Genomic DNA, 20,360 nt, shown 5'->3' with positions numbered 1-20,360 from the left:
GTCTGAACATTCAGATACCGGTGACTCCCATGTATCTGAGTTGCATTGAAATAATAATGTAATTCTAGATGAGCCCATATGAAACTCATATATGTGACGTTATCACATGCTGTCTAAAAATCTGAGCAAATTTTATGCATTCTTATATCACTGAAATGAGATACTAAGCTGAAGGGAGAGAGAGAGAAGAAACTGAAGTTTGGCAAAGAGAGAAAATAATACAAAGAGACCTGGAGAGAAATAGAGAAGTCAGGAAAGCCTCAGAGAGGGGAGCCAGGAGCTTTGAGCACAGTAATATCCATACAGTGATGCGATATTGCTTCCACACAAAAAGCTGAGTTTCTGAACTGTGGAGTGGTGCCTGATCAAGGAAAGATACTCTGTCACATAGAAGTCCAGCTCATTTATAAATTCAAGATTAAGTTGTTTGTATTAGTGCATTTAGACAATATGTGGTTTGCACCTGGCTGGTTCTAGAATCATAGAAACCCGACAGTGCAGAAAGAGGCCATTCGGCCCATCGAGTCTGCACCAACCACAATTCCACCCAGGCCCCACCCCCTTACCCCCACACATTTACCCGCTAATCCTTCTAACCTACGCATCTCAGGACACTAAGGGGCAATTTTAGCATGGCCAATTAACCTAACCCGCACATCTTTAGACTGTGGGAGGAAACCAGAGCACCCGGAGGAAACCCAGGCATGTCCAAGTGACTGGCTCTGGTATGACATTGGCAGAGATAGAAAGATTGCATGGAATTCTCCCTTCTAGGTCTAAGGTCAGTGGCAGTGTTGGGAATACAAAGTGTTTCCTGCTTCAGAGGCCTGCAGGAAAACACGCTAAATCTTCCGGTCCCAACCTCATTAATTGTGCCACCGGGCAATTTGCACCACATTCCATGACGGGGTCATATTGATAAAGCAAACCCACTATCGATGAAAGAAAATGGATCTCCAAGAACATTCTGAGGCTGGAAGATGGATCTCCTCCAGGACATTGAATCTGGAAGGTCCACCCGTAGATGCTCCCCTGACCTCCTGCTGTGGTATTGCAGGATCCAGGTTGCTCATGGCCTCCATCTTGAACCTCAGAGGTAGCCCCGTAGCCCCAGGTATTGTTCAAGTGAGTTTCAACATCTGCACACCACATTGTTCCAGATGTGATTTGGATCAACATATTTTCCCGCTGGCATTGCCAGAATCGGGCCTGGGTGGAAAATTCTGGATGTGCCTTCATCCCATTAGAAGAATGCAAATCAGTTTTACACCAGCCCTCAGCGGGGTTCCTGACCCATTCTGGCAGAGTATTCACACTGGCGTGTCTGCGTGGGTTTCCTCTGGGTGCTCCGGTTTCCTTCCACAGTCCAAAGCTCGGCACAACATCGTGGGCCGAAGGGCCTGTTCTGTGCTGTACTGTTCTATGTTCTATGTTCCAAAGATATGCGGGTTAGGTGGATTGGCCATGCTAAATTGCCCCTTGGTGTCAGGGGATCTAGCTAGGCTAAATGCATGTAGTTATGGGGATAGGGCCTGGGTGGGATTGTGGTCAGTGTAGACTTGATGGGCCAAGTGGCCTCCTTCTGCACTATCTATTTCTATGAATCTATGAATTTTTGAGCCTCCCACTGAATTCTCCCCACCCACCCGCCTGCCATTGTACCCACCAGCAGGGGCATGGGAAAATTCCACCCATTGTCTTCCCTAAGCTACAAACATTTTGCTCATACAGATGAGAAAAAAGTACAAAACATAGCCTTGAAAACAAATGACTCAGTGTGCCTGCTGACTCCTGGTATGGCAAAGCTAAGTTTTCAGCTTCTCATTCTTGCTTTCATATTCCTCCTTATCTCTGTAACTTCATCTAACCAACCGAGATATCTGTACTCCTGCAATATGGACTCTTGATCAACCCCAATTGAAATTCCTCCATCTTTTGCAGTCATGATTTCAGTTGTGAGCTCCTCAACTCTGGGGCGGTACGGTTGGACATTGGTTAACACTGCTGCCTCACAGCGCCAGGGATTCGGGTCTGACTCCTGGCTTGGGTGACTGTGTGAAGTTTGCACATTCTCCCCCTGCCGTCATGGGTGTCCTCTGGGTGCTCCGGTTTCCTCCCACAGTCCAAAAATGTGTGGATTAGGTTGATTGGCTATGCTAAATTACCCCTTAGTGTTAGGGGGATGTCAGGGGGATTAGTCGGGTAAATACGTGGGGCTACAGGGATAGGGCCAGGGTGGGATTGTTGTCGGTGCATGCTCGATGGGCTGAATGACTTGCTTCTTCACTATAGGGATTCTATGATTCTATGAAACGCCCTTCCAAAGCTTTTCTCTCTTTTCCTCTCCCTCCTCCTTTCAAGATGTTCCTTAAAATCTTACACTCTAATGAAACATTTGGTCAGTGTCCTGATAAGTTGCTTGGTTTTTTTTGATAATGCTCCTGCGAAATACATTGGGATGTTTTACTAAATTGGAGGTACTATCTAAATGTAGCTTTATGTTATTATACTCAATCTCGATACTGTCCTTGCCCGAAATCTGGACCCAAAAGAGTACTTGTCCTCCTTCCTTCTCGCTAACGTGGAGGATAATGCACATTATTAAAATTTGAAATGCAGATGTTGTTAGGATAGTAGAAAGTGTTACTCCTAATTTTAATCTGTGCTACACTTAATTTGAAATTAATTAATTTCAATTCACAACAGAATAGAAATGTCGGATGTATTTGGAACAAGACAAGACCTCTTGGCTCAAAAGTACATCCCTTTTCAATTCACTCATCAATTATTCAGCAATTTATTCATCAAACCACTTTATCCGAAGAAAGCTATCTAATTGTCCTTTGAATTAATTTATTCAATTTCCTTGAAATGGTCTTCCCTGGTAATTTGTTCCATATGTTTAATAGCCTTTGCATGTGAAACAATTCTCTCTGAATTCCCAAGTTTCTCTTAATTTCCTAACCGAAAAATTTGATCTTACTTTTTGGAAGAATTTGTCAGTGTGAAACATTTCACTATCCAGTTATTTTTTCTTTATCACTTAGATACATAGCACATAATAAAATAACAATAAGAATAAGAATTCCAAGGGTAATCTTAATGCTTATTCAGCAGACAACAACCTTTCACTGCTTTGTACCATCTTTACTTTATTGCTTACAGAAGAAGTTAATCAGAGGATTTTCTATATAGGTGTTATTTTCCATCATTTCCTAGTTGCAAACATTTGTGTACTCTCGTTTTTGAGTTCACGAAATTCAGCAGCTGCTATCTCAGGCTAAACCCAGAAGCGCAGAATCTTAATGTAACCACTTATCTCTGAGCTCATTTACCTTCCACCTGGCTTCCAAGGGGACTTCTTACCAAGACTATTTAAAAAGTCTTTGTAACATTACCTTTCTCCTGCTTCCCCACCAACCGCCCCAACACCACCCCCTCCAAGATAATATGTGACTTGCAGGGAACTTGGTGTTTCATGAGCCCTTGAAGGTGGTGGAGATCATAGTTTTGGGAGGTGTTGTCACGGAAGCTTTGGTGATTTGTTGCAGTGCATCCTGTGGTTGATACATGCTGCAGCCTTGGTTGGTGGAGTGGTGAATGTTTAAGATGGTGGATGGGCTACCAATGAAATATGCTGTTTTGTCTTGGAAGGTGTAAAGCTTCTTGAGTGTTGTTGGAGTTGCAATAATCCAGGATAACTGGAGATTATTCCATCACACACCTGGCTTGTACCTTCTAGATGGTGGATAGGCTTTGGGAAATCAAGAAGTAAGTTACTTGTCACTCATCACAATTTATCCAGCCTCTGATCTGCTCTTTTAGCCAGAGCATTTAGGTAGTTGGCCCAGTTAGGTTTCTGGCCAATGGTGATCCCCAAGATGTTGATGCTATGCTGTGGAATTTTGCAATGGTAATACCATTGAATGCCAAGGAGAGATGGTTAGTTTCCCAACCAGTGGAGATTTCCTCCCTGATTTCCAATAAGGGATTTTCACAGTAACTTCAGTGCAGTGTTAATGTAAGCCTATTTGTGACACTAATAAATAAACTTTTAAAATTTTAAACTTTAAATTTCAATTTTGCTTGTGCTCTGTGATGCCATGGTTACAGTCCCATTCACCCATCATTGATCTACACTGACTCCTGGTCTGGCAGGGTCTCAGTTTTATAACTTCCATCCTTATTTCCTTATCCTTCGAAGACCATGGCCTTCCATATCTTTTAAAGCTCTCTAACCATCAGAGATCTTCATGCTACTCCAACTTGCCCTGTAGTGCGCCCCCATTTTTAATTGCTTCTCCATCAGCAGCTATGCTTTCAGTTGCCTATCCAGGCCACCACCAGAGCCATCTCTTTCCACCTCTGTGATATTACCTGAATTGCCCCTGCTTCAGCTCGTCTGCTGCTGAAACTCTCATCCATGGCTTTGTTATCTCTAGTCTTGACTATTCCAGTGCACTCCACTCACCTTCTATTTCTGTAAACTTGAGGTCATCCAAAACTTTGCTTATATCTTTGCATCAAGTCCAGTTCACTCATCACCCCTGTGCTCATTGGCTCCTGGTTAAGAAATGACTCAATTTTAAAATTCTCATTCTTGTTTTCAACCTTTCCATGACCTTGTCCCTCTCAATCCTTGTAATCTCCTCTAACCCCAGAACCCTCTGAGATAGCTATGCCCATCTAATTCTGGTGTCTTGCGCATCCCTAATTTCAATCAATCCACCACTCGTGGCAGTACCTACAACTGGAATTGCCCCCTTGAATATCTTCACATCTCCATTTCTTTTTCCTCCATTCAGATACTTCTTATGACTTACCTCTTCAAACAATCTTTTGGCTGTCTGCCCTAACGGCCAACATTGTCTACCTGATACGCTGCAGGAAAGGATGTCCCGCAGCATGGTACATTGGGGAGACCATGCAGACGCTACGACAACGGATGAATGAACACTGCTCGACAATCACCAAGCAAGAGTGTTTTCTTTCTGTTGGGGAACACTTCAGCGGTCATGGGCATTCGGCCTCTGATCTTCGGGTAAGTGTTCTCCAAGGCGGCCTTCACAACACACGACAGCGCAGAGTCGCTGAGCAGAGACTGATAGCCAAGTTCCGCACACATGAGGACGGTGTCAACCGGGATCTTGGGTTCATGTCACACTATCTGTAATCCCCACAACTTGCCTGGACTTGCAAAATCTCACTAACTGTCCTGTCTGGAGACAATACACATCTCTTTAACCTGTGCTTAACACTCTCTCCACTCACATTGTCTGTACCTTTAAGACTTGATTACCTGTAAAGACTCGCATTCCAATCATTATTTTGTAAATTGAGTTAGTGTCTTTATATACCCTGTTTGTTAATAGAACTCCCACTCACCTGACGAAGGGGCAGCGCTCCGAAAGCTAGTGGATTTTGCGACCAAATAAACCTGTCGGACTTTAACCTGGTGTTGTGAGACTTCTTACTGTGTTTGCCCTAATGTGGCCCAATGGTTAGCACTGCTGCCTCACAACACCAGGGACCCTGGTTTGATTCCCAGCTTGGGTCATTGTGCAGAGTCTGCATGGGTTTCCCCCCACAGTCTGAAAGGTGGGTGCATTGGTTAGATGGTTAGGTGCATTGGCTGTGCTAAATTCTCTCTCAGTGTACGTGAACAGGCACCGGAGTGTGGTGACGAGAAGGTTTTCACAGTAACTTCATTGCAATGTTGATGCAAGCTTATTTGTGACACTAATAAATAAAGTAACACTACCAAAACAAATGCAGAACTCATAGTAAGTTAAGATTTTAGTTATGGAGTGCTGACAGCAGCAACACCAAAAAAAGGACCGAAAAGCCTGAGCAGTGTTAATTCCTTTCACAATGTCAATGGTGAAGTCTGTATAACTGGTGAAGTCTGTTTCAGTGGTGAGTTTTGGGCCCAGATGTTGCTCAGTGTCTGTCTCCAGGAGCTGCCTTAGGCCCGCCCCTTTCCCCACTGGCCCCGCCCCCGTTGCTATGGGGGAGGCGGCGGCCAATGAGCAGGCGCGATGCTAGCGGGTGGAAGCAAGGGGGAGAGAGGCGCTGATCTGAACATGGTGGAGGTTCCGCCGCTGAGGCCGTGACTCCGACATCGATCACCCGAACGTCCCGTCCCCTCTCCCTGCCCGCTCTTGAGGCGGGAGCCCCGCCGCCCCGGCCTCCTCTCCTCCCTGTCCCCGTCCCCCCACACTCTCTCTCCGTCCCCCGGCCACAATGCTGCTCTCCCTCGTTGTCCACACTCACTCGCTTCGCTACTGGTTGCCGGCCGCTGTGATGATGGGCACGGCCCCGGTTTACCTCCTCACCTGGGCGGCCTGGCGTCTTCTCTCCATGCTGCTGCCCTCCCGCCTCTACCACATCATGGACGACCGGCTCTACACCATCTACCAGAGTGTCGTCCTCTTCTTCTTCGAGAGCTACACCGGGGTGGAGGTGAGAGCTTTTATCCAGACGCTGACTGACAGCGGGGAGAGAGGAAACCCACCCGCTTCAACCCACTCTCTGCTTTCCTGTCTGCTCCAATACTGACATGTTTGGGTGGGTGTGTTTGCCCTCTTCCCCTATTGCCAGGTAGTGAAGTTGTAGCAAGTCTGCAGTCTTATCTGACATTGGCTATAAAGCCAGAATGTGGAATCAAATGGTTTAAGCTCATTTAGACTGTTTTTCATCTTCTCACCTCCCTCTAGTTTTTTCCCCCTGAAGTGTACAGATATTTTACTGGATCATAGTACCACACTTCCCCAGAGGGAGCCTTGGGGATGGTGGGTGTCCATAGGTCAACTGAATGTTGGCTGACCGACTGCAACATCAGTGCATCATCACTGGATAGCTGTCTGGCATGAGAAGTCATGTGTTGAGTTCAACAGTCCACAATACTGAACACAATTTCTGACTGAAATCAGCTGACTTATCACAGGACAAACATTGCACCTTTAAATCTGAGTCAGTGCCACACCATGTGTTTACATATTTAGTAGTTGATCATTTTGAATCATAAGATTTGAATGGAGTTTTAACATCATTCACACCTTGGTGCAAATAATGTGTAAAAGATTAGCATGGGACTTGCTGACCATTTGTATTGGTTACATGGGAAATTGAGATAACCTATGTGCACCATTGAGGAATAGCCAGGGTGAATATCCTATTTCATTAACTCAACACTCTTGCAATTCCATGAAGTAAACATCCAACAATAAAGTAACTTTCTTGGGGATGGGGTTAGCACTCATATTCCAGTCATCATATTCATTGAACCTGAGACTGGCAAAGCATTAAGTATCTTCAGTATTGAATTCTCCGATGTAGCTCATTTGTGATTTCACATGAGTGATGCATATATTATGCATAAATATCTATCACATATTCTGTACTTAAGTTACATCATATGATAATTTGTGTACCAAGGAAAAATGGTCTGACATGGATTATTATTTCAGAATTGCTAAGTTTAAATTTGCATACCCCATCACTGAATCTGAATAATTGGTCCAGTTGCAGCAGAAATTTCTAAATTTATGACTTTATGGTTATTTTAAAATGAGTGGATATGACACTTCAAGACTTTTTCCGTAACATTTAGAAAGTTTTGGTCATCTTTGTAATATGACAATCTCTATACATGTGGAGGAGTTTGGAAGCCACTTTAACTACTTTGAGCATGGAGTTGTCAGCAGCTACTTTAATGCAGTGTTTCTCAACCCCTGCGTTGCTTTTGGTTTGTCACCTGGCTTTCCCAAAATCCAGTATTGGGTGAAGGGAAATCTCCAGATAACTGTAAAAATTATTGAGAAGATCAGAACCATCATCTTTGGTCCCTGCTGCAAATTCTGGACTGATCAAGTGAGTGTGTTCTCATTACTGGCCACTGCCAGAAGCTGAGCGAGAGTGTTCACATTCGTGGCATCCTTTTTGAAAGAACTGAATTTCCAACCCCCATGTTATAGTCATAGTTACAACACAGGAGGTCACCAGCCCATCAGATTCATGCCGGTATACTCTGCCACCAAGACTGTCTATTTTTTTGCATCCAAAATATCCCATTTGCTGCTGAAACTCTCAATGCTTTTGCAATTTCAATGCAATTTCGGGCGACATGGTGGCACAGTGGTTAGCACTGGTGCCTCACAGCACCAGGGACCCAGATTTGATTCCAGCCTTGGTGTGGAGTTTGCGCATTCTCCCTTTATCTGTGTGGGTTTTCTCTGGGTGCTCTGGCTTCCTCCCACAGTCCAAAGATGTGCAGGTTAGGTGGATTGGCCATAGTAAATTCATGGATCACAGTGATAAGGTGGGATGGGGGGTGGGCCTGGGTAGGATGCCTTTTCGGAGAGTTGATCCAGACTCCATGAGCTGAATTGCCTCCTTCTGCACTGTAGGTATTCTGTGGTTCTATTCTAGTGTTTTCCAAGTAAATCTCCAATGCTTTAAACTTCAACTCATCAAAAACTTAGCTGACCAAGCCTTGTAGATCAATCATCCCTGTGCTCGGCTCCAATTCTGGCCTCCTGATCCTCAACCCATCATTTCAGTGATGCCTTCAGCTTTCCATGAAGTGAATCTCTGGGATTTCCACCGTAAACCTCCTTGCCTTTGTAATTCTCTCCTTTAAAGTTGCTCCATAAAACTTACCACTTTGACCAAACCTTTGGTCACCTGTCATCCTTTCTCAGTGACAGATTTTGACTGAGTGGGACTGTGAAGTGCATGTGAATGTTTTATTTAATTAGAGCTGATATACAAATTCAAGTTGCTTCAGCTACAGAACTACACATCATTGTCCGTTGCATAAAAAAAATTAATTACATTTATAAGAATTCTTTCTTAAGCATTATGCCTGATGCTTTTCTGTTTGGTGCCTTTTCCTATTTTATTTGGTTTATTTGATCCCTCATTTGGAGTAGGTGTGTCAGGAGTAAGGGACAAATCAGACGCTGGTAGTAAGATATAATGTATTGTGATCCAGAAGTATTGGTTTTGTGCTGGATATTTGTGCAGCTAACACTTCATTTCTCTTATTTTCTATTTTTCCCAAGAGAATAGTGGAGTTTGTAATGATTGTAAATTCACCTTTTGTACTTAACACTGCACTAACTGCTTTGTGCTCAATAAGTCTGACTAGGATTTTGTTGCCTAATTTTATAGTGTAAGTTCTTCCACTTTCTAAAGTTGAGCAGTTCATCTGGTTCCGTGTAGTAACAAAGACTTCCCATTTAACAAGTGGGCTCGTTGTTTACCGAGATATTGAGTACATAAAAGAACACTCCAGGTCGTTGAATGCAAGGTAAATACAAAAATTGGGAAGTTACGCTTCAGTTGGACAGGGCATGTATCGCATTGGTCAATTTATTTAAGGAAAGATGTAAATGCATTGGAAGCAGTTCAGCAAAGGTTTACCAGGCTAACATCTGGAATGGGTGGGTTGCCTTATAAAGAAAGGTTGGACAGGCTGGCCTTGTATCTGCTTATTAGAAAAGTAAGCAACAGCTTGATTGAAACAAATAAGATCCAGAAGGGTCTTGACAAGGTGGATGTGGAGATGATGTTTCTTCTTGTGGGATAATCTAGAACAAGAGATCACTATTCAAAATGGAGAGAAGGTGAATTTTTTTCTGAGGGTTGTGAGCCTTTGGAACTCTCTATCTCAGAATGTGGTGGAAGCAGAGTCATTAAATATTTTTAAAGCAGAGGTGGATAGATTCTTGGTAAGCAAGGGGGTGATATCAGTGGCAGGCAAGATGTAGATTTGATGTTGCTACCAGATTAGCTATGATTTTATTAAATGACAGAGCAGGATCGAGGGGTTGAATGACTGACTCCTGCTTGTTTTTTGTTGTTTGTAAGTTCAGTGGCAGTTACCTGCTCATTCTATCCTTGCAACATGCCCAAGGAACTTGTGGATTTCTTTGTCACGAAGGATAAGACCATCAGTTCAGCTGCTTCCCTCCCCGCTTCCCACCAAGGAGCTGTCCTTGGTCTCTTCCTCAAGATCGTACTTCTCTGTAACAGCATTATTCAAAGACATGGGCTAGAATTTTACATTCTCATGACGGGTTCCAAGGGTGGGGGTTATGAAATTGCATGGTTTTGATTCCCACCATTCCAAACTTGTTGCAATTTTACGCCAGGGTGGGCCCAGTCTCGAACGAGTAGCCTACCTTTAAGAGCCTTTTCCCACCCAACCTCAATTTGTAGTCAGGTTGGTGGATGACCGATCATCTCCAGAATCCCCCTTCTGACTGGTGGCAATTTCCCTTTAGGGCTCTGAGGCCTCCAGATTTCATTTTCCCTCGACCTAATTCTCGACACCTGATCTCCCTTCTTGTGGACGCCCCCCCAGGGCTTCTGTCACTTCTGCAACTTTTCTGCGTGAACCCATTTTCTGCTGAAACTCTCAGAAGTTCCATCTTATAACCTTCATACTCAGCTGTGCCAAAGATTTCCTGATGAGTCTCCCCTTCTCCATAAACTTCACCGCATTTAAAATTCTGCTTGTGTTCCATCGCACCCACAATCCTGTTTGCCATTACCCCTTCTCTCACTGATTTACATTGGCTCCTGATCTCTGTCACTGCAAATTTAAAATCCTTATTCATGTATTCTAAATTCCTTTACAGCTTCATCTCTCCCTCTTCCTGTAACTTGCTCCCTTTCGAACTACACATTCCATTGATTCTGGTATCTTGTCTTCTGCTCTCTTCATCCCACTTCCGCCTTCAAAGCCATATACTGGAAAGAGAAAATGGTGATTTTCTTTTGTTTTGGTATCCATCCCCTTAAACCATTTTTTCATTGTGGTCCCTCTGGGACATCTCGTGTGCTGCATGCGCTTGATCTTGAATCAGCTTAAATGATGTAGCAGCTGATCTACGCCACTGAGACAAAGCAGGTGCATGAAAGCAAGGTTCCCATCCGAGTCACGCACCTCCCAGACTTGGATGTATATTGCCAATCTTTCACTGGTGCTGAAGTTGTGTCATAATGCAGTACCCACAAAAAATGATCGCCAAGCCCAGTGGTGCTCAGTAGAGATGAATAACCTAGCAAGTAGATGTGAAATGAAAACCATATTTGTTCACTCACTGCTTCCACACATGGTAATACCACAGTGCTAAATGACCAATCCCCCACATGCCTTTTATCATAGGCACATGATTTCTGTCAGTAACAGCTGCAGCAATTGTGTGACTAGTTTATTAAGTACACAGCAGCTTAACAGTTCAGACCTGAAACCATCAGAAATTACATTTACAGTGAGAGAATGCCAACCACACATGGTGAAAAGTGCCTTTGGAAAGCAAAAGACTGTGGATGCTGAAAATCTGAAAGAAAAACAGAAAGTACTAGAAATACTCAGCAGGTCTGGCAGCATTATGCAGAGAGAAACAGTTAATGTTGCAGGTCTGTGACCTGTGTTCTGATGAGAGATCACAGACCTGAAAGGTTAAATCTGTTTCTGTCTCCACAGTTACTGCCAGATCTGCTCAGTATTTCTAGCTTTTTCTGATCTTCAATTAAGAAAACAAGTTGCATGAAAAAAGATTTAAAGGGACAGCATTTTCATTACTTTCTTTTCCTTCAACTATTCCCAAATTTCTTTTACCCTCTCCATAGGGTCCGATTTTGTTAAATTTACGTATGGGGTTTTGGGTGATATAATCCTTCCTGTATATGATGTTATCATGTCTGTCAAATGGTGCATTCGCTGCTATTTCCATGGAACGGAACATAAAGAGTTCACTTTTTTTTCAAGGCTAGTATTTTATTGTGCTGCTACTAAATAGTAAGGGTGTGCAAACATATCTGGAATTTGGGAGCGTGTAAACTGCCAGGTTTTTTGCAGAGCAGTTGTTGCAGAGCTGTGGACTTTGGATTTTGCAGAACTGCATTCCCCTGGTGTTTAGTGTACCAAAAAGTATGCAAAATTTAGATGTGGTTAGTTTTATTGTTGCCACCAGTACCTTGCAATAGGAAAGTGATGAAATCAGGTTTAAATGATAATTGCAAAATCACCCATCTGAATTCAACAAAAACTTCAATAATGGGGGATAAATGCTCAATTTGCAGAGTCTAAATTTAAAATAAATATGGCACTCATTCAACTCACCAATTAAGCCCACCAATTTCTATCTTCAAGTTCATCTGAGAATCCATCTCCTGGACATTTAATACAAGCAACCTCTGCTTACAATCCTCTGCTTACAAAATGTTAACTTCAATTAAAAGCACCAACGCACCTAAGAAACGACATGTCTGCCCAGAAAGTGAGACTAAGACAATTTGTGATCGTATTGTGTTTTTCTTCATCTATATCTAATCTTTGTGCCAGTGATCATGTATGTGAGGCGAGTGAGACGTCTTTTTTTTTTACCTTTGGGCCACATTTGGGATAATAATCTTTGTTTTAAAACTCAAAAAGCTTGCTGCTGGAATTATTTAAATTGGGAGGCTAAGAATACATCTTTCATACATTGATTGCGGATAGTATGGAAAAGCGACAAATTTTGTCCGTGATACGTGCTTAATGCAGAAAGGCACCAGCTAAATCTGGTAGTTGAACTCACCATTCTATTAATTTTTATTCCTCCTTCCAGATGTAAAGTAAATAACTGCTGCCAACTCCTTTACGATTTTGTTTTGATTTTTGATATTGCTGGTCTATAAAACTACCCTGAACATCAGGGGCAAGTTGCAAGCAAAAGTTTTGAATGTAACTTTAGATAATGCAGATTTATTCAGGAAGGATATTTAACGTTGGGCTTTGGACATAAGCGTATGGCGGAGAAAATCTTTTTCAGTGGTTGGTGTTTTGATATTTGTAGAAAACGGATTTAACAATCAGTTTTGACTGTTGGAAGCTGAGGAGGCTAAGCAAAGAAGTATGCATGTAGATGTCTTTTCAAAAATGGTGAACTCACTTGTGAGGTGAATGAGTGGCATTTTTTATTTAAATTTATCTTTCATTTATGAAGTTTATTTCCTCTGAATAGAATATGAGGTTGAGATTGTCATCATTTGGAGGTACCCATTAAATTGGGTGAATTGGTAATTCTAATATTTAAACATTTTTTTCACCTAATTGAGGTCCAGCTATCCTAAATCAATGCACTTATACGTTTATTATAATAGATAAAGTCCATGAAAAAATATTGCCAGTTGAAAATGCTTTCAATTCACTTGATAATTCTATTCCCAATGGAGATCTTCAACCATTTTGGTGGTTTTCTTGTAGCTCTGCAGAGAATTCTTAAGATCAGCACTTGGGGTGCAATGGATGCAAATAAACAATACTTCAGCTGACTGTGCAATAATACTTCATGAGTGTGACTTTTAATTGCTCTGTGCAACAATACTTCACCAGTGTGACTTCTAATTGCTTGGAACCCCTCCCTATCTGTTTCCAGGTGGTCTCGACTGCTGATGCTTGAAAGTAATTAATTTCAAGCTGTTGCTTGACTCACGTATGAATTTTCAGAAGTAGGAAGAAACATGACATCATTTTTATAATATTGAAAATCAATTCAACTAGATGCAATTCTATTCTTCAGAACAATAAAGCACTTAAAATTGATAGCACACCATTCTTCTCCTGTAAGCAAATAAAGAAATGAGGCCCAATCTGTATATTTACAGGAACCTCCCCATTTTCTTGCAGCTTAGGTTAATAGCAGCAGATGAGAAAGCGACAACACATTGCCCATGTAAGACCCCTCTCCACTACTTATTGGAGCTATGTTGCTAAGTTCATGATGAGTGTGATAGAATTTTTCATCTGTTGAAAGGCCTTGATCCAGTCTTAAAGTTTATTTGTTTAAAGTTTCTTTATTAGTGTCACAAGTCAGCTTACGTTAACATTGAAATGAAATTACTGTGAAAATCCCCAAGTTGGCACACTCTGGCGCCAGTTTGGATACACTGAGGGAGAATTTAACATGGCCGATGTACCTAACCAGCACATCTTTCGGACTGTGGGGAGGAAACCGGAGCACCCGGAGGAAACCTCCATGAAGACACGGGGAGAACTTCAGGGAAATTGTCCAATTTTGTTCCCATCCTACTGGTGTGTCAGTATTTGAATTCTGTGCACTAGATTATATATATTGTGGTGATGCTTTACCACAACTAAGTGCAAAGTTAATGCTTTTCCTTCTAATGTACTTCAATTTGTATATGTATAAAGGAACTGCATAAAGCGCTTTCATCCCTCCCAACCCCTCACCACAACTATCACCACCACCAACTGTTCCTGTCAAATTGGCAGTTTATCTAATAACCATTGAGGGTTTTCATTCATCTTGTTTCCTTTTTACTGCAAATATATTTTGGTGATTCTACCTTTACCTAAGACTTATGTCAGTATGGGAAACTGGTCCCATATAGTTGCCTTTAACCTCCTTTTGAAATTGATAGATTGGTACACTTACCCTAATCTGTTTGCCTAACTATTTTACTTTACTGCAATGTGATGTTGCCAATATTGCATAAATCGGTTCACACAAATAATTTAGCTGAGATCTGATAAACCCTTTATTGTGTAATTGAATGTAAGAAGTTTTGACATTGATGTTGCGACTATGGCCTTATGGTTCAATTTTAAATTGTACATTTTATTACTCAATGACATTTGCCATCACTTTCCATTTTATTAATGAACTTGGTTTGTGGGTGGCATTTGCCTCAGAGCTACTGTGCCATTAGACAAAGATATTTCTGACATTGATGTTTCCAGAGAATAGAGATAAAATACTGCATTTTTATTCTGTTGCGGACTAAAATAGCAAATGTTGCAAATTCTGATGAAGACTGGTTTGTTTCCTTCCAAAAGCTCGATCTATTCCAATTTACAGCAATTTTTGATTCTGTGATTAATTTGTGTTTCCTGTTTGTCAAAGTAATGATTTTATCAGGTTTCACATGCACAAATCTCATCAGTTACATTTATCATATTTGAAAAAGGGCAGAGGGATGAACCCAACAGCAACAGGCTAGTTAGTGTAATGTTGGTGGTGGAGAAACCTTTAGAGAATGATCTGGGATAAAATTAGTTGGCACTTAGAAAGATATGAATTAATAATTGAAAGTGAGCATTGATTTGGCAATGGCAATAATCATAATGCTATAGGTAGGGCTGGCCGCATCTGTGTTGCATTTGTAGTTTGCAAACTTTGAAAGCTAGGTCCAGAAGGAGGGTTTTAGTAGGAAAATGATATTTTTTTAATCAAGTTGGAAAATCATATGCATAAAATAAACTGCAACTGTGAGTGAGAGCATTGTTACCTGTTGCCCCATATCACCCCCCCCCCCCCCCCCCCCCGGCCGCAATCCCTCCCTCTGCCTATCTCTCCCCAGCGTACAGCTAGAAATGCTTTACCTGCACTGGATCCACTGTCATGTTGGCCTCCCTTTCTCCTCTGCATCCACCGATGGTAATCCTGAAAATTCTCTTTTTTTCTATTGAAATAGGAGGGTTAGTGTCGAGGAGGGAGATTGGGAGAGCACTGTTTGCAGACTCTCAGTTGGTTCTCCCTGGCACCTGCCAGAAACGGCATCCTTTTCTTCCTCAAAGCGCACAGCTCTAAAAGGATTTTGTAAAAACCCCAAAGGGAGGGAAGCAAATTGTCAACTAACATAGTGAACAGTGAAGAAGGTTATCTAGGATTGCAACGGGATCTTGATCAATTGGGCCAATGGGCTGGCAAATGGCAGATGGAGTTTAATTTAGATAAATGCAAGATGATGCATTTTGGTAGATTGAACCAGGGCAGGACTTACTCAATTAATGGTAGGGCATTGGAGGAGAGTTATAGAACAAAGAGATCTAGGGGTACAGGTTCATAGCTCCTTGAAAGTTGAGTCACAGGTGGACAGAGTGGTGAAGAAGGCATTCGGCGTGCTTGGTTTCATTGGTCAGAATATTGAACACAGGAGTTGGGACGTCTTGTCGAAGTTGTACTAGACATTGGTAATGCCACACTTGGAATACTGTGTACAGTTCTGGTCACCCTATTATAGAAAGGATATTATTAAATTAGAAAGATTGCAGAAAAAAGTTACTCGGATGCTACCGGGACTTGATGGTTTGAGTTATAAGGAGAGGCTGAAGCATAGGAGACTTAGGGGTGATCCTATAGCGGTCTATAAAATAAGGAGGGACACGGATCAATGAGATAGTCAATATCTTTTCCCAAAGGTAGGGGAGTCTAAAACTAGAGGGCATAGATTTAAGGGGAGAGATACAAAAGGGTCCGGGGGGGCAATTGTTTCACATGGGGTAGTGCGTGTCTGGAACAAGCTGCCAGAGGTAGTAGTGGAGGCGGGTACAATTTTGTCTTTTAAAAAGCGTTCAGACAATTCCATGAGTAAGATGGGTATAGAGGGATATGGGCCAAACACGGGCAATTGGGATGAGCTTAGGGGTTAAAAAAAGGGGCGGCATGGACAAGTTGGATCGAAGGGCCTGTTTCCATGCTGTAAACCTCTATGACTCTATCCATTGACTCTCAAGTTCTGGGATTCTGCTCTGAAAATAATACTTTTTGGCTCATTTTATCTCTCATCAATTTGGGATTTACTTTGCTTTTAATCCCCCTGTCTCTCCCAAGAATGCTGTCTCCACCACGTCCACCAATGTAGCTCCTCCAATTGTAGATTAGAGCAAAAAGATTGGGAGCGAGGAAACCTGTGATTGGAGGACCTGGATGTGCCATCATGGGAGAGGCCGAATCTAATATCGAAGTGGCAGCTTCTCACCGTTTGTTCTACGCTTGGTGCTCCTCAGTCTTAACACTACATTGTTTTCCTGCACCCAGCAAGATGTCTGCGCCTGCAATTATTCAGTCACATTTGGGTAACGTGGGTGCGAAATACAAGGTATTATTGTACTGAAGGAATTTACTTGAATTTTTTGCCTCATCTTTGCTTTTTTGTGGGCTGCTTGTGCCATTTCGAGGGCGAACGTGCTCATCATCATCACTGTTTTGCAGTCTGATTTGTATTGTTCTTCTTAGTTTAGAGGCAAATTGTGTTTGACTATTTTGAATTCTTTGCAACACCCTCGCTCCGAGCATTGGTAACTGCTCACCTACAACAGGATCACAAGGACATCCATATCACTTGTCCCATGGCTCGAGGTTGCAACTGCTGGGTGGACCACTATCTAATCTGTCCCGTGATCAACATCAGTGCAACTCCAAAGCAGTCATGGCAACAGAAACAATGCACTAGGAAAATCCACACTGAGGCACTCAAGACCCTGATAAGAGAGTTGTATTCAGCCAGTGCCTCATTGCCAACCTGATGGCGCCCAGTGACCCAGAGACGCAGGATGTTCATTGCCTCGTCTATCCTCAAGGCCTCCATTATCAATACCTACGGAGAGACAGTTGGTCACTCAACCAGGAAACACCAAGACTGATTCGATAAGAATGACCAGATGATCCAGGAGCTGATGAACTGCAAGCCCAAGGCTTTTTTGAAACTGAAGCAGCAAACCAACATGAGCAAGAAAGCAGCACTACAGAAGGCTGAAGGCTTGGATCCAGAAAAAACCCGCGACCTAAACACCAGGTGGTTGGTAGAGAAAGTGCAAGTGATCCAGCAGTTAGTTGACAATCATGATGTGCAATTAAGACCACCTATGACCCAAGCACCCAATGCCCCACTTACTGCAGGCCAAGAGCAGCCAGGTGCTCATCAAGAAGAGGCAGTCAGTGCCTGTTGGAAGGAGCACATCGAACACCTGAGGAGAGACTGTCTTTAACACAAGTGTCCTTGACTCCATCCCGCAGCGTGCTACGTGCTAACGTCTCAGCACAACCCTAATATGGCAGGAGATAGAAAAGGCCATCCAACAGCTAAAGAAGAACAAGGCATTGGGGCAGATGGAATCCCTGCTAAAGCACTACTGGCAAGAATGCATGACCTCATTCCCCTTATCTGCGTGCCAGGAGATCTCGGATGTCATAATTTTCTTCAGGAAAGGTGACAAGTCCATTTGCAGTAACTGCAGAATAATTTCCCTGCTGTTGGCCACAGGGAAAGGTGATCGTAAGAGTCCTCCTTAGTCATCTTCTCCCTGTGGCTGAAGAGCTCCTCCCAAGGTTGCAAAAGACATTCCTCCTGCTGAGGGGCACAACTGACAATCTTCACTGCATGGCAGCTACAAGAGGAATGTAGGCAACAGCACCAACCTTTGTACGTGGCCGCTTTTGGCCTCACAAAGGTCGTTGACACTGTCAACCACGAGGGATTATGGAGCATGGTCCTCCATTTTGGCTGTCCTCCAGAAGTTTGTCACCATCCTCCACCTGATAAATGAATACATGCAAGCCAGGATCCAGACCAACTCATCCACCACAGACCCAATTCACATTTGGACTGGGGTCACACCATCACTTGATCTCCCATGCTGCAATACTCTACCACTCATTCAGCAAGCTCCCTACTGGAGTGGAGCTCAGTTACAGAAAAAACAGGAACCTGCAGGCCAAATCCAAAGTCGTTGCATCATCTATCACGGAACTACAGAATGCTGATGATGCTTGCGCCTGTGCGCACACAGAGGCTGAATTCTAATGCCATGTCAGCCCCTTCATCGAGATGGGAGAGAGCATGGGCCTTACACTCAACATTCACAAGACGAAGGTCCTTAACCAACTCGCCCCCACTACAGAGCACTGCCCCCATGTTGTCAAAATCCACAATTAGACCGAGGACAACGTGGTTCACTTTCAGGCCACATCGACTGTATGCTTGACACGAGTCTCCTGCTTTGTCATGACATGTGAGACCCAGGAAGACAGACAAAATGCTTCAACGACATCCTCAAAATCTCCACTGACTGGGAATCCCTGGCTCAAGACGATCTGAAGTAGTGGAAGGGCATTTGGGAAAGGGATACGTTGGGTTTCATCTCCAAGAGCAAGCTGAAGCCAGGTGTCCACAACAAAAGGAGAGCATGGCAACCCGAACCCCCATCCACCTGTTCCTCCAACCACTCTCTGCCCCACCTGTGACAGAGACTGTTGGTCATGTACTGGCCTCCTCAGTAACTGCAAACTCACTTTTATTATGGAAGCAAGTCATCCTTGACTCTGAAAGACCGCTTAAGAGGGAGAGAGGTTTCTTCCTTCAGTCTTAAAACTGGCAAAGATTTTGCTTACAAAATAACAGCCAGTTTAATTCACTCACCATTCCTATGTGAATTGCCCAAAAACGTCTGCTGGGGAATAGACATTGTGAATTGTAAATCTTTACAAGTTGCTTGAAGTTCGGGTTGTGAACGAAGCCCAGCCGATCATGCAAACCAGCCTCCCATCCATTGACTCTGTCTACTCTTCTCGTTGCCTCCAAAAAGCAGCCAGCATAATCAAGGACCCCATGCACCCCAGACATACTCTCTCTTCCACCTTCTTCCATCGGGAAAAAGATACCAAAGTCTGAGATCATGTACCAACCAACTCAAAAACGGCTTCTTTCCTGTAGCCATCAGATTTTAGAACATAGAACAGTACAGCACAGAACAGGCCCTTCGGCCCACGATGTTGTGCCGAGCTTTATCTGAAACCAAGATCAAGCTATCCCACTCCCTATCATCCTGGTGTGCTCCATGTACCTATCCAATAACCGCTTAAATGTTTCTAAAGTGTCTGACTCCACTATCACTGCAGGCAGTCCATTCCACACCCCAACCACTCTCTGCGTAAATAACCTACCTCTGATATCCTTCCTATATCTCCCACCACGAACCCTATCGTTATGCCCCCTTGTAATAGCTCCATCCACCCGAGGAAATAGTCTTTGAACGTTCACTCTATCTATCCCCTTCATCATTTTATAAACCTCTATTAAGTCTCCCCTCAGCCTCTCCACTCCAGAGAGAACAGCCCTAGTTCCCTCAACCTTTCCTCATAAGACCCACCCTCCAAACCAGGCAGCATCCTGGTAAATCTCCTCTGCACTCTTTCCAGCGCTTCCACATCCTTCTTATAGTGAGGTGACCAGAACTGCACACAATATTCCAAATGTGGTCTCACCAAGGTCCTGTACAGTTGCAGCATAACCCCACGGCTCTTAAACTCCAACCCCCTGTTAATAAAAGCTAACACACTATAGGCCTTCTTCACAGCTCTATCCACTTGAGTGGCAACCTTTAGAGATCTGTGGATATGGACCCCACGATCTCTCTGAATGGACCTATCTTGTATTCAGTTGATCTTTCTCTACACCCTAGCTATGACTATAACACTGCATTCTGCACCCTCTCCTTTCCTTCTCTATGAATGGTATGCTTTGTCTGTATAGTGCACAAGAAGCAATACTTTTCACTGTAT

General features: G+C 43.2%; 1 protein-coding gene across 1 annotated transcript in view; it reads left to right on the top strand.

The window, feature by feature from the left end:
- Positions 1–6,024: 6,024 nt before the first annotated feature.
- agpat5 (1-acylglycerol-3-phosphate O-acyltransferase 5 (lysophosphatidic acid acyltransferase, epsilon)) overlaps positions 6,025–20,360 on the top strand; it is a 115,015-nt gene continuing 100,679 nt past the window's right edge. Inside the window, exon 1 of the mRNA XM_078213239.1 lies at positions 6,025–6,462. Coding sequence (XP_078069365.1) covers positions 6,244–6,462 — 219 coding nt within the window. The 5' untranslated portion in view covers positions 6,025–6,243. The remainder of the gene's footprint in view (positions 6,463–20,360) is intronic.

Source organism: Mustelus asterias, chromosome 5 (assembly GCF_964213995.1).
Source record: "Mustelus asterias chromosome 5, sMusAst1.hap1.1, whole genome shotgun sequence".
Lineage (NCBI taxonomy): Eukaryota > Metazoa > Chordata > Chondrichthyes > Carcharhiniformes > Triakidae > Mustelus > Mustelus asterias.
This window is presented reverse-complemented; position numbering and strand designations above follow the sequence as displayed.